This window comes from Ranitomeya imitator, chromosome 5 (assembly GCF_032444005.1).
Source record: "Ranitomeya imitator isolate aRanImi1 chromosome 5, aRanImi1.pri, whole genome shotgun sequence".
NCBI classification, from domain to species: domain Eukaryota; kingdom Metazoa; phylum Chordata; class Amphibia; order Anura; family Dendrobatidae; genus Ranitomeya; species Ranitomeya imitator.
Window position 1 is genome coordinate 244,219,730 of NC_091286.1, and position 27,729 is coordinate 244,247,458.

General features: G+C 44.1%; 1 protein-coding gene across 2 annotated transcripts in view; it reads right to left on the reverse strand.

Moving 5' to 3' along the window:
- Positions 1–27,729, reverse strand: part of ENPP3 (ectonucleotide pyrophosphatase/phosphodiesterase 3) — a 214,116-nt gene that overhangs the window by 143,843 nt on the left and 42,544 nt on the right. Inside the window, exon 1 of one of the 2 annotated variants that reach the window (XM_069726012.1) lies at positions 19,623–19,688. The exons of the other annotated variant lie outside the window; for it this stretch is intronic. Coding sequence (XP_069582113.1) covers positions 19,623–19,646 — 24 coding nt within the window. The 5' untranslated portion in view covers positions 19,647–19,688. Of the gene's footprint in view, positions 1–19,622; positions 19,689–27,729 lie in introns of those variants that run through there. 2 annotated transcript variants of the gene reach the window in all.

Below are 27,729 nucleotides of genomic sequence, written 5' to 3' on the forward strand. Positions count from 1 at the left end.
ATAGTTAGAATATACTCATAATCGACAGATATGCTGCACAATGGGTATGTGTATGTTCATATGTAGCAGATTTCTTGTAGAAATTTTTGTAAGTGAAAATTAGCCCTGATCATCTGCAACAAGAAAACGTTACATGCAAATTTGGCAGTAGATTTTATCTACCACATTAGGTTAAGTTCCTAACCTAATTTATAGAAGTCTCATACTCATGTGCTTTTTTTGCTCTGCGTAAACTGACCTATGATCTGTGTTTGATATCCACAAAATATAAACTTTTCTTGTGGGAACGCTGAGGTTTATGTGCAGATTTTCCCCATAGACTTGTATTAGATGTGAAAAATCCATAGGTAAAAAATCCATATGTGTTCCATACATGACTGTTTCAATAAAGCTTTGTCAAAGCCAAATATTAGGAAGTATCAAAAACAAAGCAGCTTTATTCAAAACTTGACATCCCAAAAATAGAAAAAAAATCTAAAAAAAGTAAAAAAAATACAGGTAACCTAATAGGCTTCATTCAGACATTTTTGATTTTATCATTAACCCCTTTCTGACATCGGACGTACTATCCCGTCAAGGTGGGCTGGGCCTGTATGACCACCGACAGGATAGTACGTCATACGCGATCGGCCACGCTCACGGGGGGAGTGCGGCCGATCGCAGCCGGGTGTCAGCTGACTATCGCAGCTGACATGCGGCACTATGTGCCAGGAGTGGTCACGGACCGCCCCGCCACATTAACCCCCAGCACAGTGCGATCAAACATGATCGCAGTGTTCCAGCGGTATAGGGAAGCATCGCGCAGGGAGGGGGCTCCCTGCGGGCTTCCCTGAGACCCCCGGAGAAACGCGATGTGATCTCGTTGCTGTGAGGGTCTCTTACCTCCTCCTCCCTGCAGCAAACCCGGATCCAAAATGGCCACGGGGCTGCATCCGGGTACTGCAGGGAGGTGGCTTACCAGCACCTGCTCAGAGCAAGCACTGGTAAGCCTGAAGGAGTGCACGTCAGATCGCTGATCTGACACAGTGCACAGTGCCCCCCCTGAGGCAATGTTATAGTGTAAAAAAAAATATTCGCATGTTTAAAAAAAATAAAAAAAATTCCTAAAAAAAAAAAAAAAAAAAAAAATATTGTTCCTATAAATACATTTCTTTATCTAAATAAAAAACAATAAAAGTACACATATTTAGTATCGCCACGTCCGTAACGACCCCACCTATAAAACTATATCACTAGTTAACCCCTTCAGTGAACACAGTAAAAAAAAAAGGCAAAAAACAACGCTTTATTATCATACCGCCAAACAAAAAGTGGAATAACACGCGATTAAAAAGACTGATATAAATAACCATGGTACCGCTGAAAACGTCATCTTGTCCCGCAGAAAACGAGCTGCCATACAGCGTCATCAGCGAAAAAATAAAAAAGTTATAGTCCTCAGAATAAAGCGATGCAAAAATAATTATTTTTTCTATAAAATAGTTTTTATCATATAAAAGCGACAAAACATAAAAAAATGATATAAATGAGGTATCGCTGTAATCGTACGGACCCGAAGAATAAAACTGCTTTATCAATTTTACTAAACGTGGAACAGAATAAACGCCTCCCCCAAAAAAAAATTCATGAGTAGCTGGTTTTTGGTCATTCTGCCTCACAAAAATCGGAATAAAAAGCAATCAAAAAATGTCATGTGCCCGAACATGTCACCAATAAAAACGCCAACTCGTCCTGCAAAAAACAAGACCTCACATGACTCTGTGGACCCAAATATGGAAAAATTATAGCTCTCAAAATGTGGTAACGCAAAAAATATTTTTTGCAATAAAAAGCGTCTTTCAGTGTGTGACGGCTGCCAATCATAAAAATCCACTAAAGAACCTGCTATAAAAGTAAATCAAACCCCCCTTCATCTCCCCCTAAGTTAGGGAAAAATTAAAAAATTTAAAAAATGTATTTATTTCCATTTTCCCATTAGGGTTAGGGTTAGGGCTAAAGTTAGGGTTAGGGTTTGGATTACATTTACGGTAGTGAATAGGGTTGGGATTAGGATTAGGGGTGTGTCAGTGTTAGAGGTGTGGTGAGGATTACCGTTGGGATTAGGGTTAGGGGTGTGTTTGGATTAGGGTTTTAGTTATAATTGGGGGTTTCCTGTTGTGAATTCTGTTGTCGAACTCCCTCCTATGGTCATGAATGGTACTTCGGCGAGTTCTGTCTATGGACTCCCTCTGGTGGCTGTGAGTGGAGCTGCTGCTTCTGAGGTTCCTTACACAGGTGACGTGGTTTATCCTTTGGTTGGCTGCTCTATTTAACTCCACTCAGATCGTTACTCCATGCTAGCTGTCAATGTTCCTGCATTGGTTCAGTTCGCTCTTGGATCTTTCTGGTGACCTGTCTGCTCCAGCAGAAGCTAAGTCCCTGATAGTTATTATTTGTTCATTGTTTTCTTGTCCAGCTGGATATCATGATTTTGCCTTGCTAGCTGGAAGCTCTGGGATGCAGAGTGGCATCTCCGCACCGTTAGTCGGTGCGGAGGTCTTTTTGCACACTCTGCGTGGTCTTTTGTAGTTTTTGTGCTGACCGCAAAGATACCTTTCCTATCCTCTGTCTGTTTAGTAAGTCTGGCCTCCCTTTGCTAAAATCTGTTTCATTTCTGTGTTTGTGACTTCATCTTAACTCACAGTCAATATATGTGGGGGGCTTCCTTTACCTTTGGGGAATTTCTCTGAGGCAAGGTAGGCTTTATTTTCTTTCTCTAGGGCTAGCTAGCTCTTAGGCTGTGAAGAGGCGTCTAGGGAGTGTCAAGAACGCTCCACGGCTATTTCTAGTTGTTGTGATAAGATTAGGGGTTGCGGTCAGCAGAGCTCCCACATCCCAGAGCTTGTCCTGTGTCAGTTTAACTATCAGGTCGTGCCGGGTGCTCCTAACCACCAGGTCCATAACAGTACAGCTGGCCCAAAGTATTAATGCATCTCAATAGAGGGATAAGAGAAGTTCTGAGACCATTTTTTTTTCTTTGCACTGTGTTTTGTCTTTCTTTTCCCCTAAACCTTTGGGTGGTTCAGGACACAGGTGTAGATATGGACATTCAAGGTCTGTCCTCTTGTGTGGATCATCTCACTGCAAGGGTACAAAACATTCAAGATTTTGTGGTTCAGAATCCGATGTTAGAACCTAGAATTCCTATTCCTGATTTGTTTTCTGGGAATAGATCTAGGTTCTTGAATTTCAAAAATAATTGTAAACTGTTTCTAGCTTTGAAACCCCGCTCCTCTGGTGAACCCGTCCAACAAGTAAAAATCATTATTTCTTTGTTGCGTGGTGACCCTCAAGACTGGGCATTTTCCCTTGCGCCAGGAGATCCTGCATTGCGTGATGTTGATGCGTTTTTTCTGGCGCTTGGATTGCTTTATGATGAACCAAATTCAGTGGATCAGGCAGAGAAAATCTTGCTGGCTTTGTGTCAGGGTCAGGATGAAGCGGAGGTTTACTGTCAGAAGTTTAGAAAGTGGTCTGTGCTTACTCAGTGGAATGAATGTGCCCTGGCGGCAATTTTCAGAAAGGGTCTTTCTGAAGCCCTTAAAGATGTCATGGTGGGATTTCCCACGCCTGCTGGTCTGAATGAGTCTATGTCCTTGGCCATTCAGATCGATCGGCGCTTGCGTGAGCGCAAAGTTGTGCACCATTTGGCGGTATTCTCTGAGCATAGGCCTGAGCCTATGCAGTGTGATAGGACTTTGACCAGAGCTGAACGACAAGAACACAGACGTCGGAATGGGCTGTGTTTTTACTGTGGTGAATCCACTCATGCTATCTCCAATTGTCCTAAGCGCACTAAGCGGTTCGCTAGGTCTGCCACCATTGGTACGGTACAGTCTAAATTTCTTTTGTCCGTTACTCTGATTTGCTCTCTGTCGTCCTATTCTGTTATGGCATTTGTGGATTCAGGCGCTGCCCTGAATTTGATGGACTTGGAGTTTGCCAGGCGCTGTGGTTTTTTCTTGGAGCCCTTGCAGTATCCTATTCCATTGAGAGGAATTGATGCTACGCCTTTGGCCAAGAATAAGCCTCAGTACTGGACTCAATTGACCATGTGCATGGCTCCTGCACATCAGGAGGATATTCGCTTTTTGGTGTTGCATAATCTGCATGATGTGGTCATTTTGGGGTTGCCATGGCTACAGGTCCATAATCCAGTGTTGGATTGGAACTCTATGTCTGTGTCCAGCTGGGGTTGTCAGGGGGTACATGGTGATGTTCCATTGTTGTCAATTTCACCTTCCACTCCTTCTGAATTCCCTGAGTTTTTATCAGATTACCGGGATGTATTTGAAGAGCTCAAATCCGGTGCCCTACCTCCTCATAGGGATTGCGATTGTGCTATTAATTTGATTCCTGGTAGTAAGTTTCCTAAGGGCCGACTGTTTAATTTATCTGTGCCAGAGCACGCCGCTATGCGGAGTTATATAAAGGAGTCCTTGGAGAAGGGTCATATTCGCCCGTCGTCGTCACCATTGGGAGCAGGGTTCTTTTTTGTGGCCAAGAAGGATGGCTCTTTGAGACCTTGTATTGATTACCGCCTTCTTAATAAGATCACAGTCAAGTTTCAGTATCCTTTGCCGCTGCTGTCTGATTTGTTTGCTCGGATTAAGGGGGCTAGTTGGTTCACCAAGATAGATCTTCGAGGGGCGTATAATCTTGTGCGAATTAAACAGGGTGATGAATGGAAAACAGCATTTAATACGCCCGAGGGCCATTTTGAGTACCTGCTTATGCCATTCGGGCTTTCTAATGCTCCATCTGTGTTTCAGTCCTTTATGCATGACATCTTCCGAGAGTACCTGGATAGATTCATTATTGTATATTTGGATGACATTTTGGTCTTTTCGGATGATTGGGAGTCTCATGTGAAGCAGGTCAGAATGGTGTTCCAGGTCCTTCGTGCGAATTCCTTGTTTGTGAAGGGGTCAAAGTGTCTCTTTGGAGTTCAGAAGGTTTCATTTTTGGGTTTAATTTTTTCCCCTTCTACTATCGAGATGGACCCTGTTAAAGTTCAGGCCATTTATGATTGGACTCAGCCGACATCTGTGAAGAGCCTGCAGAAGTTCCTGGGCTTTGCTAATTTTTACCGTCGCTTCATCGCTAATTTTTCTAGTATTGCTAAACCGTTGACTGATTTGACCAAGAAAGGCGCTGATGTGGTCAATTTGTCCTCTGCAGCTATAGAGGCTTTTCAGGAGTTGAAGCGTCGTTTTTCTTCTGCCCCTGTGTTGTGCCAGCCAGATGTTTTGCTCCCGTTTCAGGTCGAGGTTGATGCTTCTGAGGTTGGAGCAGGGGCTGTTTTGTCGCAAAGAAGTCCTGATGGTTCGGTGATGAAACCATGTGCCTTCTTTTCTAGAAAATTCTCGCCTGCTGAGCGCAATTATGATGTTGGCAATCGAGAGCTGTTGGCCATGAAGTGGGCATTTGAGGAGTGGCGACATTGGCTTGAAGGAGCTAAACATCGCGTGGTGGTCTTGACGGATCACAAGAATTTGACTTATCTCGAGTCTGCCAAACGCTTGAATCCCAGACAGGCTCGATGGTCGCTCTTTTTCTCCCGTTTTGATTTTGTGGTTTCATACCTTCCGGGATCTAAGAATGTGAAGGCTGATGCCCTGTCAAGGAGTTTTGTGCCTGACTCTCCGGGTGTTCCGGAGCCGGCGGGTATTCTTAAAGAGGGGGTAATTTTGTCTGCCATCTCCCCTGATTTGCGGCGCGTGCTGCAGAAGTTTCAGGCTGATAGACCTGACCTTTGTCAAACGGAGAAACTGTTTGTCCCTGATAAATGGACTAGAAGAGTTATCTCTGAGGTTCATTGTTCGGTGTTGGCTGGTCATCCTGGAATCTTTGGTACCAGAGATTTGGTGGCTAGATCCTTTTGGTGGCCTTCTTTGTCACGGGATGTGCGTTCGTTTGTGCAGTCCTGTGGGACTTGTGCTCGGGCTAAGCCCTGCTGTTCTCGTGCCAGTGGGTTGCTTTTGCCCTTGCCGGTCCCGAAGAGGCCCTGCATATTTCCATGGATTTTATTTCTGATCTCCCTGTTTCTCAAAGGATGTCGGTCATTTGGGTGGTTTGTGATCGCTTCTCTAAGATGGTCCATTTGGTACCCTTGTCTAAATTGCCTTCCTCCTCTGATTTGGTGCCATTGTTTTTCCAGCATGTGGTTCGTTTGCATGGCATTCCGGAGAACATCGTCTCGGACAGAGGTTCCCAGTTTGTTTCGAGGTTTTGGCGGTCCTTTTGTGCCAAGATGGGCATTGATTTGTCTTTTTCTTCGGCTTTCCATCCTCAGACTAATGGCCAAACCGAACGAACTAATCAGACTTTGGAAACATATCTGAGATGCTTTGTTTCTGCTGATCAGGATGATTGGGTGTCCTTCTTGCCTTTGGCTGAGTTCGCCCTTAATAATCGGGCCAGCTCGGCTACTTTGGTTTCACCGTTTTTCTGTAATTCTGGTTTTCATCCTTGTTTCTCTTCAGGGCAGGTTGAGCCTTCGGACTGTCCTGGTGTGGATACTGTGGTGGACAGGTTGCAGCAGATTTGGACTCATGTGGTGGACAATTTGACATTGTCCCAGGAGAAGGCTCAACGTTTCGCTAACCGCCGGCGCTGTGTTGGTCCCCGACTTCGTGTTGGGGATTTGGTTTGGTTGTCATCTCGTCATGTTCCTATGAAGGTTTCCTCTCCTAAGTTTAAACCTCGTTTCATTGGGCCATATAAGATTTCTGAAGTTCTTAATCCTGTGTCATTTCGTTTGGACCATCCAGCTTCTTTTGCCATCCATAATGTGTTCCATAGGTCGTTGTTGCGGAGATACGTGGCGCCTATGGTTCCCTCCGTTGATCCTCCTTCCCCGGTGTTGGTCGAAGGGGAGTTGGAGTATGTGGTGGAGAAGATTTTGGATTCTCGTGTTTCGAGACGGAAACTCCAGTACCTGGTCAAGTGGAAGGGTTATGGTCAGGAAGATAATTCCTGGGTTTTTGCCTCTGATGTTCATGCTGCCGATCTAGTTCGTGCTTTTCATTTGGCTCATCCTGATCGGCCTGGGGGCTCTGGTGAGGGTTCGGTGACCCCTCCTCAAGGGGGGTACTGTTGTGAATCCTGTTGTCGAACTCCCTCCTGTGGTCGTGAATGGTACATCGGCGAGTTCTGTCTATGGACTCCCTCTGGTGGCTGTGAGTGGAGCTGCTGCTTCTGAGGTTCCTTACACAGGTGACGTGGTTTATCCTTTGGTTGGCTGCTCTATTTAACTCCACTCAGATCGTTACTCCATGCCAGCTGTCAATGTTCCTGCATTGGTTCAGTTCGCTCTTGGATCTTTCTGGTGACCTGTCTGCTCCAGCAGAAGCTAAGTCCCTGATAGTTATTATTTGTTCATTGTTTTCTTGTCCAGCTGGATATCATGATTTTGCCTTGCTAGCTGGAAGCTCTGGGATGCAGAGTGGCATCTCCGCACCGTTAGTCGGTGCGGAGGTCTTTTTGCACACTCTGCGTGGTCTTTTGTAGTTTTTGTGCTGACCGCAAAGATACCTTTCCTATCCTCTGTCTGTTTAGTAAGTCTGGCCTCCCTTTGCTAAAATCTGTTTCATTTCTGTGTTTGTGACTTCATCTTAACTCACAGTCAATATATGTGGGGGGCTTCCTTTACCTTTGGGGAATTTCTCTGAGGCAAGGTAGGCTTTATTTTCTTTCTTTAGGGCTAGCTAGCTCTTAGGCTGTGAAGAGGCGTCTAGGGAGTGTCAGGAACGCTCCACGGCTATTTCTAGTTGTTGTGATAGGATTAGGGGTTGCGTTCAGCAGAGCTCCCACATCCGAGAGCTTGTCCTGTGTCAGTTTAACTATCAGGTCGTGCCGGGTGCTCCTAACCACCAGGTCCATAACAGTTTCCACTGTTTAGGCACATCAGGAGCTCTCCAAACACGACATGGCGTCCAATCTCAATTCCAGCCAATTCTGTGTTGAAAAAGTAAAACAGTGCTCCTTCCCTTCCGAGCTTTCCCGTGCGCCCAAACAGGGGTTTACTCCAACATATGGGGTATTAGCGTACTCAGGACAAATTGGACAAAAACTTTTGGGGTCCAATTTCTCCTGTTAGCCTTGAGAAAATATAAAACTGGGGGCTAAAAATAATTTTTGTGGGAAAAAAAGATTTTCACGGCTCTGCGTTATATACTGTAGTGAAACACTTGGGGGTTCAAAGTTCTCACAACACATCTAGATAAGTTCCTTGGGGGTCTAGTTTCCAATATGGAGTCACTTGTAGGGGGTTTCTACTGTTTAAGTACATTAGGGGCTCTGCAAACGCAATGTGATGCCTGCAGACCATTCCATCTAAGTCTGCATTCCAAATGGCGCGCCTTCCCTTCTGAGCCCTCCCATGCGCCCAAACGGTGGTTCCCCCTCACATATGGGTTATCAGCGTACTCAGGACAAATTGTACAACAACTTTTGGGTCCAATTTCTCCTGTTACCCTTGGGAAAATACAAAACTGGGGGCTAAAAAATAATTTTAGTGGGAAAAAAATAATTTTTACTTTCACGGCTCTGCGTTATAAACTGTAGTGAAACACTTGGGGGTTCAAAGCTCTCACAACACATCTAGATAAGTTCCTTTGGGGGTCTACTTTCCAAAATGGTGTCACTTGTGGGGGGTTTCAATGTTTAGGCACATCAGTGGCTCTCCAAACGCAACATGGCGTCCCATCTCAATTCCTGTCAATTTTGCATTTAAAAGTCAAACAGCGCTCCTTCCCTTCCGAGCTCTCCCATGCACCCAAAGAGTGGTTTACCCCCACATATGGGGTAACAGCGTACTCATGACAAATTGTACAACAATTTTTGGGGTCCAATTTCTTCTCTTACCCTTGGGAAAATAAAAAATTGGTGGCGAAATATCATTTTTGTGAAAAAATGTGATTTTTTATTTTTATGGCTCTGCATTATAAACTTCTGTGAATCACTTAATGGGTCAAAGTGCTCACCACACATCGAGATAAGTTCCTTAGGGGGTCTACTTTCCAAAATGGTGTCACTTGTGGGGGGTTTCAATGTTTAGGCACATCAGGGGCTCTCCAAACGCAACATGGCGGCCCATCTCAATTCCAGTCAATTTTGCATTGAAAAGTCAAATGGCGCTCCTTCGCTTCCGAGCTCTGTCATGCGCACAAACAGTGGTTTACCTCCACATATGGGGTATTGGCATACTCAGGACAAATTGTTCAACAACTTTTGGGGTCCATTTTTTCCTGTTACCCTTGGTAAAATAAAACAAATTGGAGCTGAAGTAATTTTTTTGTGAAAAAAAGTTAAATGTTCATTTTTATTTAAACATTCCAAAAATTCCTGTGAAACACCTGAAGGGTTAATAAACTTCTTAAATGTGGTTTTGAGCACCTTGAGGGGTGCAGTTTTTAGAATGGTGTCACACTTGGTTATTTTCTATCATATAGACCCCTCAAAATGACTTCAAATGAGATGTGGTCCCTAAAAAAAAAATGGTGTTGAAAAAATGAGAAATTGCTGGTCAACTTTTAACCCTTATAACTCTTTAACCCAAAAAAAATTTGGTTCCAAAATTGTGCTGATGTAAAGTAGACATGTGGGAAATGTTACTTATTAAGTATTTTGTGTGACATATCTCTGTGATTTAATTGCATAAAAATTCAAAGTTGGAAAATTGCGAAATTTTCAAAATTTTCGCCAAATTTCCATTTTGTTCACAAATAAATGCAGGTAATATCAAAGAAATTTTACCACTGTCATGAAGTACAATATGTCACGAGAAAAGAATGTCAGAATCACAGGGATCCGTTGAAGCGTTCCAGAGTTATAACCTCATAAAGGGACAGTGGTCAGAATTGTAAAAATTGGCCCGGTCAAACCATCCTTGGGGGTTAAGGGGTTAAACAAAGTTTTTTACGTACAATTTTGGAAAGGCGCCAACAATGTTATACGGTAATCAGACTAATTCCCTGGATCAACGCCCTATCACAAAATATGGTACTCATAACCTGTAATGTTATATTTATCAGGAAAAACGTCCAGCTGTAATAATAATGACTAATTGTATGAATGTGCTACTTTGTACTTTAATAATATGTAATATAGATATCATATCTCACCTTTACAAACAGCTCTCTAGTTTGTACAACAATCTTCTTTGCAGGTAATATCAAAGAAATTTTACCACTGTCATGAAGTACAATATGTCACGAGAAAACATTGTCAGAATCACCGGGATCCGTTGAAGCATTCCAGAGTTATAACCTCATAAAGGGACAGTGGTCAGAATTGTAAAAATTGGCCCGGTCATTAACGTGCAAACCACCTTTGGGGGTAAAGGGGTTAAAAATGGACCAAGTTTCATCAGTGTTTTTGATCCAAGTTTCATCAAAATTTTAGCAGAGTTTGGTCCAAGTTCCATCAGTTTTTCTCCACCTTTTCTTATCTATCTTTCTAATTTTTGACGGAGCTATAGACTTACATTGCCCACTAAAATCCGACACTAGGATCAATATTAGACAAGTCTTTGAGATTTTGGGTGAATCACTCAGTCTCACAAAAAAAGAGAATATGTGAACAGCCCGTAGACTATCATGGACAGAAATTGTACATGAAAAAACTGATACAGAGCATAATATTGGGTGAATTCAGCGAAAATACCAACAAGAATTTTGTGCAGATCTTTTCTGCCACATTTGGGTGAAATTTTGAGAATTTTCACCCCAAGCAGATATGGGAAACAGTCTAAAGACAATCCTCTGTCTTGAGGAAACCACTTTTGATACCACTCAGATTCCACAGATGCTCAGTAATGTTTAAAATGATTATGGCCAGATTCACACATCCATGTTTTGCGGTTAAAGAACATACTATGATGCCAGGACCGGCCGTGTTCTTCTGATCCAAACTTGAAAGCCTCATAGTTCAGTTTAGGACACCTATGGCTGTTGTGTGCCTCATGACCCGTACTCAGTACGTGAAACGCGGATGTGTGAGTACGAGCTTATAATAATAAGAATATTTTTTATTTCTATAGCGCCAACATATTCCACAGCAATTTACATTTCAGACGGGACTTGTACAAATGTGTTATGTGATGTAATGTGAACTGTAATGTATAATGTAAATTGCACTATGTGTTAACATAAGTAATGTGTGTAGTTTGTAGAGATAGAGTTAATTTTTTTGACTAGCAGAGTGAAGGGCTGATTTAGGCTTCTTTCACACTAGCGTCGGGCCCGGCCCGTCGCAGTGCGTCGGGCCGAGGTTACCGACGCTAGCGTTGCCTCCGCCGCACAACGGGTGCAGCGGATGCTGCTTTTCAGCGCATCCGCTGCCCCATTGTGAGGTGCGGGGAGGTGGGGGAGGAGTTCCGGCCGCGCATGCGCGGTCGGAAAAGACGGTCCGTCGGCAGCAAAAAATGTTACATGGAACGTTTTTTGCGGCCGACGGTTGGCCGAAAAACGGCGCAACCGTCGCGCGACGGTTGCGACGTGTGGCAATCCGTCGCAATGCGTCGCGTAATGTTAGTCAATGGAGAAAAAACGCATCCTGCAAACACTTTTGCAGGATGCGTTTTTTCTGCAAAACGACGCATTGTGACGGATTGCAGTTAACGCTAGTGTGAAAGTAGCCTTACAGGGAAAGTGTCAATTTCCTGTCAGAGACTCAGATAGGAACTGGACTATAGGGTCCAAGGTGAGCAGTGCCGCATTTTCGGGTGACCATAAGCAGCGTCGGACTGGAGCACCTTGGGCCCACCAGAGAAAATCATTCTTGGCGCCCACTATGTAGCTACATAGAAATAAATACAAGACCACCAATTGTGCGGTAAAATACGCTAATATCAGGGTATAATATAAGGTAGTATGTGGCGCCCCTGAGATCTGGTCACCACAGAGGTACTGCACCTCATCAAGAGGTGTGGGACTCCGCTCTCAGGTAAGGAGGGGGCACTAACTGGGACTCCACTCCTGCATCCAACACCACAACACTCCAGTCAGGGCACATGGGCGTACCCTAAGGGAGGAAGGCCTCTTTCCAGTCTGGAGAGGGTGACTAGGTAGAGGGTGTGGGTGGAGCCAGTAATTAGGGGAGGAGCTAATTAGGAGGGAAAGTTAGTCAGATTGTAAGAGGAGCTGAATGGAGTAAGATGTGCAGAAAGAAGCTCCCTGTCAGAGGGAGCTAGAGAAAGAACAGTAGAGAGAAAGAAGCTTCAGAAGAGAAAGAAGGGGTCCTAGAGGCACAGGAAGTGAGCAATCCACCCATGGGGCCCACATCCACGCAGACCATCGCCAGGTGAAGGGACCAGGTTACAGTGGGGATCCGGCACCCAAGACTAGTGGAGAACTACAGGACTCAGCTAGCCAGCTGGAGGCTGCAGCATCTGCATGTGCTGCAGCCACATCCAACATGTTTGCTGAAAAGGCAGCCACATAGGATCCAGGGGACCAACAGCGAGAGTCGCCCAACAAGATCTGAGACTGCTGGATTGGGACAATGTGTGTGAAGGTGCAGGGCAGAAGAGTGAGAGCCAGCGCAGCGAGACGGCCAGGAAAGGATCATAGAATGGGGGTTCCGGAAAGTGCACCCAATTTACTTGAGAGCTGGCTGGACCACAGACCCGGAAGACACAACACCCCGGCTGGGGATACAACTAAGAACTGTGAGTAAACGTGTGAAAACTGCACCCTGCTATGTCCTCTGAATTATTACTGCGTCACCTGCCCTGCACTACAACCGCCATCATCACCCTTTAACACGATCACTGCCCTTGGGTGTAGCTCTACCTGTAGAGAGCTTTAACAACACTGCTGCATCACCACCAGCCCCAGCAGTCTCTTCAAGCAGCGTCGGCTAACATCTCCTATTTGCCGAATGCCACAAGTGGCGTCACAAACAATTCCCCAAATCCCCTATAAACTTTATTCCATTCCCCTTTCATTTTATTGACTCCTTTATTGGACGCCCAGGGCTATGGACCGGGTCACTGCTGCCGTGACACATCCCCTCTAAGAACCGTTGGACCCGGCCCGAGTACCCCACGGCCCTGGCGGGCGTGCCAAGTACACATCTTAATTATGTAGCAGGGGTTGGGGTAGCCCCCCTCATAGAATATAAAATAGCCCCCTCATAGAATATAAAGTAGCCAACTCATAAAATATAAAGTAGCCCCCTTGTAGGGCACAATGCAGCCCCCTCATAGTATATAAAGTAGCCCCCTCATATAGTATAATGCAGCCCCCTCACAGAATATAATGCAACCCTCATATAGTATAATGCAGCCTCCTCATAGAATATAATGCAGCCCCATAGAATATAATGTAGCCCCCCCATAGAATATAATGCAACCAGCCTCATAGAGTATAATGCAACCCCCTCATAAGGTATAATGCAGCCCTTCATAGAATATAATGCAGCCCCCTTCATATAGTATAATACAGCCGCTCCCCAGAATATAATGCAGCCCCCCACAGAATTTAATGCAGCCCCCACAGAGTATAATGCAGCCCCTTCATAGGGCCTCATGCTGCCCCCTCTTAGGGTATAATGCTGCCCCCGCCTCAAAGGGTATAATGCTGTCCCCCTCATAGGGTATAATGTAGCTCCTCCATAGGGAATACTGCTGCCCCCATAGGGTATAATGTATCTCCCCCATAGGGAATAATGCTCCCCCCCTCATTGGGTACAATGCAGCTCCCCCCATAGGGTATAATGTAGCTCCCTCATAGGGTATAATGTAGCTCCCTCATAGGGAATAATGCGGTCCGGCATAGGGTATAATGTAGCTCGCCCCATAGGGAATACTGCTGCCCCCCCATGGGGTATAATGTGGCTCCCCAATAGGGAATACCGCTGTCCCCATAGGGTATAATGTAGCTCCCCCATAGGGAATACTGCTGCCCTCCGTAGGGTATAATGTAGCTCCTCCATAGGGAATAATGCTTCCCAAGAAGTAATATATATATATATGTACAGACCAAAGTATGAAAATTGTACATTCACACTGAAGGCATCAAAACTATGAATTAATACATGTGGAATTATATACTTAACAAAAAAGTGTGAAACAACAACTGAAAATATGTCTTATATTCTAGGTTCTTCAAAGTAGCCACCTTTTGCTTTGATGACTGTTTCGCACACTCTTGGCATTCTCTTGATGAGTTTCAAGAGGTAGTCACCGGGAATGGTTTTCACTTCAAAGGTGTGCCCTGTCAGGTTTAATAAGTGGGATTTCTTGCCTTATAAATGGGGTTGGGACCATCAGTTGTGTTAAGCAGAAGTCTGGTGGATACACAGCTGATAGTCCTACTGAATAGACTGTTAGAATTTGTATTATGGCAAGAAAAAAGCAGCTAAGTAAAGAAAAACTAGTGGCCATCATTACTTTAAGAAATGAAGGTCAGTCAGTCAGAAAAATTGGGAAAACTTTGAAAGTGTCTCCAAGCGCAATGGCAAAAACTATCAAGCGCTACAAAGAAACTGGCTCACATAATGACCGCCCCAGGAAAGGAAGACCAAGAGTCACCTCTGCTTCTTAGGATAAGTTTATCCCAGTCACCAGCCTCAGAAATCGCAGGTTAACAGCAGATCAGATTAGAGACCAGTTCAATGCCACATAGAGTTCTAGCAGCAGACAAATCTCTACAACAACTGTTAAGAGGAGACTTTACGCAGCAGGCCTGCTAGGAAACCACTGCTAAGGACAGGCAACAAGTAGAAGAGACTTGTTTAAGCTAAAGAACACAAGGAATGGACATTAGACCAGTGGAAATCTGTGCTTTTAGTCTGATGAGTCCAAATTTGAGATCTTTGGTTCCAACCACCATGTCTTTGTGCGACGCAGAAAAGGTGAACGGATGGACTCTACATGCCTGGTTCCCACCGTGAAGCATTTAGGAGGAGGTGTGATGGTGTGGGGGTGCTTTGCTGGTGACACTGTTGGGGATTTATTCAAAATTGAAGGCATACTGAACCAGCATGGCTAACACAGCCTCTTGCAGCAGCATGCTATTCCATCCGGTTTGCGTTTAGTTGGACCATCATTTATTTTTCAACAGGACAATGACCCCAAACACACCTCCAGGCTGTGTAAGGGCTATTTGACCAAGAAGGAGAGTGATAGGGTCCTGAACCCAATCGAGGTGGTTTGAGCTGGACCACAGAGTGAAGGCAAAAGGGCCAACAAGTGCTAAGCATCTCTGGGAACGTCAAGAATGTTGGGAGACCATTCCCAGTGACTAACTCTTGAGAATGCCAAGAGTGTGCAAAGCAGTCATCAAAGCAAAAGGTGGCTACTTTGAAGAACCTAGAATATAAGACATATTTTCAGTTGTTTCACACTTATTTGTTAAATATATAATTCCACATTTGTTAATTCATAGTTTTGATGCCTTCAGTGTGAATTTACAATTTTCATAGTCATGAAAATACAGAAAAATCTTTAAATGAGAAGGTGTGTCCATATATATATATATATATATATATATATATATATATATATATATATATATATATATATATATATATATATATATATATATATAGTGGGGCAAAAAAGTATTTAGTCAGTCAGCAATAGTGCAAGTTCCACCACTTAAAAAGATGAGAGGCGTCTGTAATTTACATCATAGGTAGACCTCAGCTATGGTAGACAAACTGAGAAAAAAAAAATCCAGAAAATCACATTGTCTGTTTTTTTAACATTTTATTTGCATATTATGGTGGAAAATAAGTATTTGGTCAGAAACATAATTTCATCTCTATACTTTGTAATATATCCTTTGTTGGCAATGACAGAGGTCAAACGTTTTCTGTAAGTCTTCACAAGGTTGCCACACTGTTGTTGGTATGTTGGCCCATTCCTCCATGCAGATCTCCTCTAGAGCAGTGATGTTTTTGGCTTTTCGCTTGGCAACACGGACTTTCAACTCCCTCCAAAGGTTTTCTATAGGGTTGAGATCTGGAGACTGGCTAGGCCACTCCAGGACCTTGAAATGCTTCTTACGAAGCCACTCCTTCGTTGCCCTGGCGGTGTGCTTTGGATCATTGTCATGTTGAAAGACCCAGCCACGTTTCATCTTCAATGCCCTTGCTGATGGAAGGAGGTTTGCACTCTCAAAATCTCACGATACATGGCCCCATTCATTCTTTCATGTACCCGGATCAGTCGTCCTGGCCCCTTTGCAGAGAAACAGCCCCAAAGCATGATGTTTCCACCACCATGCTTTACAGTAGGTATGGTGTTTGATGGATGCTACTCAGTATTCTTTTTCCTCCAAACACGACAAGTTGTGTTTCTACCAAACAGTTCCAGTTTGGTTTCATCAGACCATAGGACATTCTCCCAAAACTCCTCTGGATCATCCAAATGCTCTCTAGCAAACTTCAGACGGGCCTGGACATGTACTGGCTTAAGCAGTGGGACATGTCTGGCACTGCAGGATCTGAGTCCATGGTGGCGTAGTGTGTTACTTATGGTAGGCCTTGTTACATTGGTCCCAGCTCTCTGCAGTTCATTCACTAGGTCCCCCCGCGTGGTTCTGGGATTTTTGCTCACCGTTCTTGTGATCCTTCTGACCCCACGGGGTGGGATTTTGCGTGGAGCCCCAGATCGAGGGAGATTATCAGTGGTCTTGTATGTCTTCCATTTTCTAATTATTGCTCCCACTGTAGATTTTTTCACTCCAAGCTGGTTGGCTATTGCAGATTCAGTCTTCCCAGCCTGGTGCAGGGCTACAATTTTGTTTCTGGTGTCCTTTGACAGCTCTTTGGTCTTCACCATAGTGGAGTTTGGAGTCAGACTGTTTGAGGGTGTGCACAGGTGTCTTTTTATACTGATAACAAGTTTAAACAGGTGCCATTACTACAGGTAATGAGTGGAGGAAAGAGGAGACTCTTAAAGAAGAAGTTACAGGTCTGTGAGAGCCAGAAATCTTGATTGTTTGTTTCTGACCAAATACTTATTTTCCACCATAATATGCAAATAAAATGTTAAAAAAACAGACAATGTGATTTTCTGGATTTTTTTTTCTCAGTTTGTCTCCCATAGTTGAGGTCTACCTATGATGTAAATTACAGACGCCTCTCATCTTTTTAAGTGGTGGAACTTGCACTATTGCTGACTGACTAAATACTTTTTTGCCCCACTGTATATATATATATATAGATAGATAGATATATATAGATAGATATATATAGATATTCATGTATATACCCACAATAGTCACCTCTCCTCCTCGCTCCCACGGTGATTCCGGCGGCTCCGCTCTGATGTCAGGAGCTGTGCTGCAGTCAGACTCGCACACAGCAGGTACGTGATGAAGTGACGTCTGTGTGTCAGAGGCGAGGGAAATGATGGGAGAGGGAGCGTCATCTGACGCTCTCTCCTCCATTAATGCGCACTGGGGGCAGACGCTGAGTCCCCCTGGCTTATGGCCCCACAGTGGCCGTGTGGGCTGGGGGCCCCTGAGGGAGCGGGGGCCCTGATAGCGGGCAATGTTAGCTGCAGCATGTGGAAAACACTGCACGCTATTAGAGTGAAATGAAGTTGCTCCTCTCCACGCCCATGGAGCGTGGGGAAGCGTGAATATTCATTTCACTTTAGCAGCGGGTTCAGGCTTCGACTTCCTGTCACACGCTGCAGCTCCGCTGGCACTGGGGGCCCCCATAGCAGCTATGTGGTGTGCCGCTATTAGCGACACACCACTGGCTGGGGGCCCCTGGAGCACTGTATGCCAGCAGGTGTCAATGCCTTGGCCCACCAGAGAATCTTCTGGTTCTCCAGTGGCCCAGTCCGACCCTGACCATAAGTGAGAGAAGATACAGTAGAAGAAAGGGGATACCAAGATCTGGAGCATAAGTGACTAAAAGACAGAGTGACCTTCCGGAAACTGGCCATGAGACCCTGAGCTTATAACTCTAGAGGTAACAGGACTAAAGAAGGACTAATTATTTGGGATGAGTAGAGTGCCCCTAGCGGGAGTTCCAGAACGTCAGCTTTATGGGGCAGACAGACAGCCGTATTTCTCATGTGATGATATCATTGCAATCCTCAGATTGACAGTTGGCTCTCCTGACCTGAGCGTCACAGCTACATAGAAATACATCACGCTGTCACACTGAGGCCAGGCGAGGTGTCGAGTCAGTCCGTGCACTGCGATGCGATCCTTGCACAAGAAATATTGCAGTCTGTCTGTGCCCTTACTGGCCATACTGACAAGCTGAAGAGAAAAGAGGACGTGGAACCACAGAACACGTAAATGACACTCGTTCATCACGACTGTTGTGTTAGAGCATTTATTTTTGAATGGTGGTCTTCCTCAATGAACTCTGAAACATCTGGTCCTGGCAAACCAGCATCATTAGTTACATGCTGCCTGCACGGGTGTAATGCACTCACAGTCCACACATCCAGCCAGGACCTCCACTTTCATGTAATGTATCGATGTGCCACAGACGAGCGCCTCGCTCACGAGTATCACCCTGCCCAACGTTATACAGACAATGAAGACATTACAGAGCAACACATAATTCAACAGTTACCGAGAGGAGTGAGGGCCCTGCTCACAAGCTTACATTCTAAGAGGCTAAGTTTCCAAGAGCTTACTTCGGTCTATGTGTAGTCCTTGTGTGCAACAGACCACACAGAACATAGGCTAAGTGCCGACAAGTCTTTGGTGAATTTTTGATGTTAGAGATTTTCTGCAGCATTTCTACACCATTTAGGTAAATTAGGTTACTTGCAGTTTTTCATTGTGTTTTTGTGTGCGTTTTCATACATGCATTCTTAAAGTGTTTGCTCTTTGGTTCTTCATCTCCTTTTTTATGTAAAGTTTTAAATAAATTGTTTTGTTTTGGACACTTCCTGTTACTTAGCTTTGATAAAACTTTTTTGATAAAGCCATGTGTGGATCACATGTGTAATATTCAATTTTTGCCTGTGGATTTCCCCCATCTCAATCAAGCCTGGGGGGGGAAACCTACAAAGAAAATTAATATTCACTGCAAAAATTGACGCTGCAGTTCAGTTTACACAGTGTCAAAAAACAGCACAGTTGACATGAGATTTCTATGAATCCCATCCACTTTGCTGGAGCTGTAAGATGATGCGTTTTCTTGAACAGCAAAAACGCACATATTCAAAAACTGACCAAATACTCATCGTGGGAACTTGGCCCTAGCCTATGCACTTTGCTTCTGGACTATTTTCCATGCGTAACGCAGTGTCACAGCTGTCTGGTCCGATTTAGCGACCAGATTAGTGCATGTAAATGGCAAGCAGTACAATGTCACCAGCTCAGTAGCCCCCCAAGTATTTGGCATAAACATATTATACAGGTAAATGTGAGAGATTAATGTACAGAAAGCACAGAACCTACATGAGTTAACCGATATTAACAAATTCAGGTCAATGCAAATAATTACTTGTAAAGTCAAATTAATATTTATTTAGCAGACATGCAGTTTTAACTATTTCATGGCTTTACTTGCAATTACTACACAATTTATATCACCCAACCTATTGTTACTTATGTTGTTGCATGCAATAAAACAATGTAAAGTCAACTTACAGGAGGCTGGTAATGATAACCCATTGTCTGCTCTGCATTCAGACTTCTATATCATGCTTCCTGTGTGTCTTATTAAATTGTCAGCTGAGATTAAGTAACATGTAAATTGTTTTTAATCAGGGAGTTGTCAACTGCAAGCAGGATCAAATTAAACACTTGTACTTAGGGCAGAGTCACACAAGCTTAGATTTTAGCATCAGACAGAATCGGGCCAATTATGCAAATAGCAATCTGGTCAAACTCTGATGTGGAAAAATAATTTCTACATCTTCACCATTCTATCAGAAATCAGTCTGCACTCAGATGTCATCTAAGTGCAGTCTGAGACTTTCCACGGACTCATTGACTTGCAAGGCCGAATGTGATCCAAATATGGCAATTTATTTTCCTTGACTTTGTCGGTGCAAAGAAATATATATGGCCCCACAGAGTAACATTGGTTTGAGTATGATCTGATGATTTGTCAGATCGCACTCGGACCGAAAATACGGTCATGTGCAATAGCCCTTAGGCTGGAGTCACATTATCGTAGAATATGGCCAAGTGCTATGCGAGAAAACATTGCATAGCACTTGGCTTCAGTGTTAATCTATGGGACAGATCACATCACCGTGTATTTTCTCAGGCGTATTCGACGTGCGTATAAAATCGCAGCATGCTGTGATTGTCGCTGAGACCTGCCAATGCAAGCCTATGGGTGCGAGAAAAAAAAAAAAATCGCACAGCACTCAGACAATGCGAGTGCTGTCTGATTTTTACGCATCGGTGTCCTTTGCAAAGCCGGCAATTCATCTACTGAGTACAGTAAAATCACACTGATAGGTTAGAATAGAATAGATAGAATAGATATATACACATAGAATACATATACATAGATGTCAGTGACACACACATGTATATCTATATACATAATTGTGTAAGGGTCACTTCCGTCTGTCCTTCTGTCACGGTTATTCATTCGCTGATTGGTCTCGGCAGCTGCCTGTCATGGCTGCCGCGACCAATCAGCGACGGGCACAGTCCAATTACTCCCTCCCCTACTCCCCTGCACTCACTGCCCGGCGCCCGCTCCATAATCCCCTCCACTCACCGCTCACACAGGGTTAATGGCAGCGGTAACGGCCCGCTGCTATTAACCCTGTGTGTCCCCAACTATTTACTATTGATGCTGCCTATGCAGCATCAATAGTAAAAATACGTCATGCTAAAAATAATTAAAAAAACAAACAAAAACCTGCTATACTCACCATCCACCTCCTTTTCCGCTCCTCGCGACACTCCCGGGACCGCTCCATTGCAAGCGGCAGCTTCCGGTCGCAGGGCTGGTGTGCGACAAGGACCTGCCGTGACGTCACGGTCATGTGACTGCGACATCATCATAGGTCCTGCTCACACCAGCCCTGGGACCGGAAGCTGCCGCTTGCAATGGAGCGGTCCCGGGAGCGTCCCGAGTAGCGGGAAAGGCGGCGGATGGTGAGTATAGCAGGACTTCAACGGGCCTTCGGAAGGTGAGTATATGTTTTGCTTTTTTTTAAGTCTCTATACTACGTGGCTCTGTGCTGGGCAATATACTACGTGGCTGGGCAATATACTACGTGGCTGGGCAATATACTACGTGGCTCTGCTATATACTATGTGGCTGGACAATATACTACGTGACTGGGCAACATACTACGTGACTGGGCAATATACTACGTGGCTGGGCAATATACTACGTGGCTGGGCAATATACTACGTGACTGGGCAATATACTATGTGGCTGGGCAATATACTCCGTCGCTGGGCAATATATTACGTGACTGGGCAATATACTATGTGGCTGGGCAATATACTACGTTACTGGGCAATATACCGTACTACGTGGCTCTGCTATATACTATGTGGCTGGGCAATATACTACGTCACTGGGCAACATACTACATGACTGGGCAATATACTACGTGGCTGGGCAATATACTACGTGACTGGGCAACATACTACGTGACTGGGCAATATAATACGTGGCTGGGCAATATACTACGTGACTGGGCAATATACTACGTGGCTGGGCAATATACTACGTCACTGGGCTGTATACTACATGGTTGGGCAATATACTACGTGACTGGGCAATATACTACGTCACTGGGCAATATACTACGTGACTGGGCAATATACTACGTGGCTGGGCAATATACTACATGGCTGGGCAATATACTACGTGGCTAGGCAATATACTACGTGGCTGGGCAATATACTACGTGGCTGGGCAATATACTACATGACTGGGCAATATACTATGCGGCTGGGCAATATACTACGTGGCTGGGCAATATACTACGTGGCTGGGCAATATACTACGTGGCTGGGCAATATACTACGTCGCTGGGCTATATACTACGTGGACATGCATATTCTAGAATACCCGATGCGTTAGAATCGGGCCACCATCTAGCATGTATATATTACATAAATAGATAGATAGAAGAAAAGTAAATTCTGCAACCGCGTAGAGTAATATCACAGCAGGAGCTGACAGGATAGAAGAGATGGATTACATACAGTAAATACATATAGAATAGGTAGATATATAGATGTCTGTGACAAATGTAATTAGTACAGTGTGTGTGCAGCTTACTGAACAAGTATTTAATTAATAAAAGATTATTTTTCTGAAGGGAAGGGGATTAATATCAGGCTATTAATCCCAGGCTATTAATATCAGCTCACAACTGTATACTTAGCCTTTACTGGCTATTAAATTGGGGTACCCCCAAAAAACTGAGGTAGGACCCATTATAATTAATAACCAGCAAAGGCTATGCAGACAGCTGCGGGCTGTTCTTAATAGCCTAAGAAGGGGCCATGGATACTACCCCCCAGGCTAAAAACATCAGCTCTCAGCAGAAAAAGCGCATCTATAAGATGCGCCAATTATAGCACTTAGCCTTGCTCTTCCCAATAGCCCTGTAGCTGTGGAAAGTGGGGTGATAGTTGGGGGGGTTTATTTTTTGGGGGGTCCCAAATTTTAATAGCCATTAAGATTTTGAGGCTGTCGCTTGGCAACTCGGAGTTTCAACTCCCCCCATAAGTTTTCTATGGGATTTTACGGTACATGGCTCCATCCATTCTCCCATTACATAGTTAACATAGTAACATAGTTAGTAAGGCCGAAAAAAGACATTTGTCCATCCAGTTCAGCCTATATTCCATCATAATAAATCCCCAGATCTACGTCCTTCTACAGAACCTAATAATTGTATGATACAATATTGTTCTGCTCCAGGAAGACATCCAGGCCTCTCTTGAACCCCTCGACTGAGTTCGCCATCACCACCACCTCAGGCAAGCAATTCCAGATTCTCACTGCCCTAACAGTAAAGAATCCTCTTCTATGTTGGTGGGAAAACCTTCTCTCCTCCAGACGCAAAGAATGCCCCCTTGTGCCCGTCACCTTCCTTGGTATAAACAGATCCTCAGCGAGATATTTGTATTGTCCCCTTATATACTTATACATGGTTATTAGATCGCCCCTCAGTCGTCTTTTTTCTAGACTAAATAATCCTAATTTCGCTAATCTATCTGGGTATTGTAGTTCTCCCATCCCCTTTATTAATTTTGTTGCCCTCCTTTGTACTCTCTCTAGTTCCATTATATCCTTCATGAGCACCGGTACCCAAAACTGGACACAGTACTCCATGTGCGGTCTAACTAGGGATTTGTACAGAGGCAGTATAATGCTCTCATCATGTGTATCCAGATGCTGTGAAGTAGTCTTGTGCCCTTAGCAGAGAAACACCCCCAAATATAATGTTTCCACCTCCATGCTTGACAGTGGGGATGGTGTTTTTTGGGTCATATGCAGCATTTCTCTCCCTCCAAACATGACGAGTTGAGTTAATGCCAAAGACTTCAATTTATGTCACATCTGACCACAGCACCTTCTCCCAATCACTTACAGAATCATCCAGGTATTCATTGGCAAACTTCATACGGGCCTGCACATGTGCCTTCTTGAGCAAGGGGACCTTGTGGGCACTGCAGGATTTTAAACCTTTAAGGTGTAATGTGTTAGCAATGGTTTTCTTGGTGAATGTGGTCTCAACTGCCTAGAGATCATTAACAAGTTCCCCCTGTATAGTTTTAGACTGATCTCTCACCTTCCTCATGATCAAGGATACTCCACAAGGTGAGATTTTTTATGGTGCCCCAGGGTCACGGACGTGGTTTGTGGAACCACTGTGCCAAGGACCCTGGAGAGCCTGGTAGGGTGTGACTAAGCGAACACCTAACTGTTCACTAGAGCCTCTGATGGTGAGGTTAGACTTAGCTCCCAATGAATGCCAGGTGCCACTGAAAGACAGACCAACAGACGCGCAACAGCTGGACCCAGAGGACAGACTGGAGGGAGCAGATGGCAGAGTTTGTATTAGAATGCAGCAGACAGTTCACATCTGAGTGCAGCAGAGTTCATATCAGAGTGCAGCAGGCAGTGCGTGTATCAGAGTGCAGCTGACAGGATCTGCAGTAGAGTGCCGCAAGCAGGATCTGCATTAGAGTGCACAAAGCAGGGTCTGCAGTTGAGTGCATCGGGGACTGGTATGCAACATTATACAACTTAAGGCTGTCGTCACACTAGCAGTATTTGGTCAGTATTTTACATCAGTATTTGCAAGCCAAAACCAGGAGTGGGTGATAAATGCAGAAGTGGGGCATATGTTTCTATTATACTTTTCCTCTAATTGTTCCACTCCTGGTTTTGGCTTACAAATACTGATGTAAAATACTGACCAAACACTGCTAGTGTGACGGCAGCCTAAGACTGCGAACCAGGAAGGTTGCTCAGGCACCTCCCTAGTGGGGAGGAAGCAATATATACAGTGCTGCGCAAATTAATTGGGACAAAGCATTTTTTAAGTAAAATCTTAAGTTGGTTTCCGGTCAGTGATTCAAACCAGTTTTAATATATAATAAATAAATATTGCCCAACTAGCCAGTGGAAAAAGGTAATTTTCAGAATTAGTATGTAACAGTGCTTTATAACATTTTATTTTTTTTACTTTGTCCCAATTAATTTGCACAGCACTGTACATAATGTCCCAAATTGGCTGGGAAGGAAATAGCAAGGGCACCCCCTGGCCCTTTAAGAGGGCGGGATCGCACACGCGCGTGCCTTAAGGACACGTCTAGAGGACCGGCTGGAAGCATGCAGAGCATGGGGAAGGGAAGAACTGTCTGCAGCATGGATAAGTGAAGAGACATGCCGGAGACCCTGCCTGTCAGAGAAGGGATCCAGGGAGGTGCTAACACCCAGATCGATGTAGATTCAGAGTAATTTTGTATTTCTTCGATTTTCTTACTATTGCACCAACAGTTGTCTCCTTGTCCCCAGTATCTTACTTATAGCTTTGTAGCCCATTCCAGTTTTTTACAGGTCTATGATCTTGTCCCTGACATCCTTATAACACTCTTTGGTCTTGCCCATGTTGTAAAGGTTAGAGTCTGACTGATTAATTAAGTCTGTGAACAGGAGTATTTTATAAAGGTGACTATGTAAGACAGCTGTCTTTAATGCAGGTAAAGAGTTGATTAGGAGCGTTTAACTGGTCCGTAGGAGCAAGAACTCTTAATGGTTGGTAAGGGATCAAATACTTATTTCTCACTGCAAAATGCAAATACATTTATATAATTTATACAATGTGATTTTTTGGATTGTATTTTTGATATTCTATCTCTCAATGTTAACATTAACCTACCCTTAAAATTATAGACTGTTCACGTCTTTGTCAGTGGGCAAACTTACAAAATCAGCAAGGGATCAAATACTTATTTCCTTCAATATATATACATATATATATATACACTGCTCGAAAAAATAAAGGGAACACTTAAACAAAACAATGTAACTCCAAATCAGTCACATTGCTGTGAAATCAACCCGTCAACTTAAGAAGCAACACTGATTGTGAATCAATTTCTCCTGCTGTGTGCAAATGGAACAGACAACAGGTAGAAAAGATAGGCAAGACAACACCTATAAAGCAGTGGTTCTGCAGGGGGTGACCACAGACCATTTCTCTGTTCTCATTTTTTTTGGCTATTTTGGTCACTTTTGCATTTTGTCATTGCTCTCACCCCTTGAGGTCCTGTACAGTAACATGAAGTGGTGTCTACAACCCACAGAAATTGCTCAGGTAGTGCAGCTCATCCAAGGTGGCACATCAATGCGAGCTGTAGGAAGAAGGGTAGCTGTGTCTGTCACCACAGTGTCCAGAGAATGGAGCAGATTCCAGGAGACAGACCAGTACACCAAGAGATGTGGAGAGTTTGTAGGAGGGCAACAACCAAGAAGGAGGGCAGCTATCTCCTCCTTTGTGCAAGGAGGAACAGGAGGACCAGCGCCAGAGCCCTGCAACATTACCTCCACTAACACCCATGTGTCTGCTCAAACTGTCAGAAAGAATCCATGAGGGTGGTATGAGGGCTCGACGTTCACAAATGGGTGTTGTGCTTATAGCCCAACACAGTGCAGGGCGATTGGCCATTGCCAGAGAACACCAAGATTTGCAGATTTCACATTGGTGCTCTGTGCGCTTCCTGGATGAGAGCAGGTTCACACTGAGCACATGTGACAGACATGACAGAGTCTGGAGAAGCCATGAAGAACGTTCTGCTACCTGCAACATCCTCCAACATGATTGGTTTGGCAGTAGGTCAGTAATGGTGTGGGGAGGCATTTCTTTGGAGGTCCGCACAGCCCTCCATGTGCTAGCCTGAGTTACCCTGACTGCCATTAGGTACTGGGATGAAATTCTCAGACCCATTGTGAGAACATGTGCAGGTGCACTGGGTCTCAGGTTCCTTCTGATGCATGACAATGCTAGGTTTTGTGGCTGAAATGTGTCAGCAGTTCCTGCATAATGAAGGCATTGATGCTAAGGACTGGCCTGCCTGTTCCCCAGACCTGAATCCAATTAAGCACATCTGGGACATCATGTCTCGTTCCATCCACCAACACCACGTGGCATCACAGACTGTACAGGAGTTGACTGATGCTTTATTCCAGGTCTCGAAGGAGATCCCTCAGAACATCCACCGCCTCATCAGGAAGACCATGCCCAGGGACTGTATGGAGCATATATATATACACTGCTCAAAAAACTAAAGGGAACACTAAAATACCACATCCTAGATATCACTGAATGAAATATTTCAGTTGCAAATCTTTATTCATTATATAGTGGAATGTGTTGAGAACAATAAAACCTAAAAATGATCAATGTGAATCACAACTAATATCCCATGGAGGTCGGGAGTTGGAATGATGCTCAAAATCAAAGTGGAAAATCAAATTACAGGCTGATCCAACTTCAGTGGAAATGCCTCAAGACAAGGAAAGGATGTTTAGTTGTGTGTATGTTGCCTCCATGTGCCTGTATGACCTCCCTACAATGCCTGGGCATGCTCCTGATGAGGCAGCAGAAGGTCTCCTGAGGGATCTCCTCCCAGACCTGGACTAAAACATCTGCCAACTCCTGGACAGTCTGTGGTGCAACATCACGTTGGTGGATGATGCGAACCATGGAAAAGATCATGACATCAAGCCAATATAGAGTGTATAGAGTGTATTCACATGAGACTTTTTTTTACTACATGGTCAAAACTGCAAAAAAAAAAAAAAGTTAAGCCACTTGGGGTTTTACCAGAGATTGTTGCAGTTTTGATGCAGATTTGTGCACATATGGTGTTTACACGTGAAATATTTATGTAACATGTTTTACCTATGAAAATGGAGTGGTCTAAAACTGCTTTGTAAAAGTACATAAAATACGGTCAAATGAAATATTTTTTTCAGTCAGTTTTTTATTTTGTGGTATGTATACATACCTATACAAAGCTTTTACCCTGACCATAGCTGGCACAAAGCTGAATGAGATAATAGAAGAACAGAAAGCAAGAGGCACACTATTGAAGGCAAAACCAATATTGAAGAAACATGAATAGTGGTCAACAGTGTATGATTATAAAAATACCTTGATTCATATCAATAGGTTACATGGTGGCAAAAAGAAGAGAGGGCACACACAAATGAATAAAATAACATTACATGGTGCCTAAAAAAGGTTGA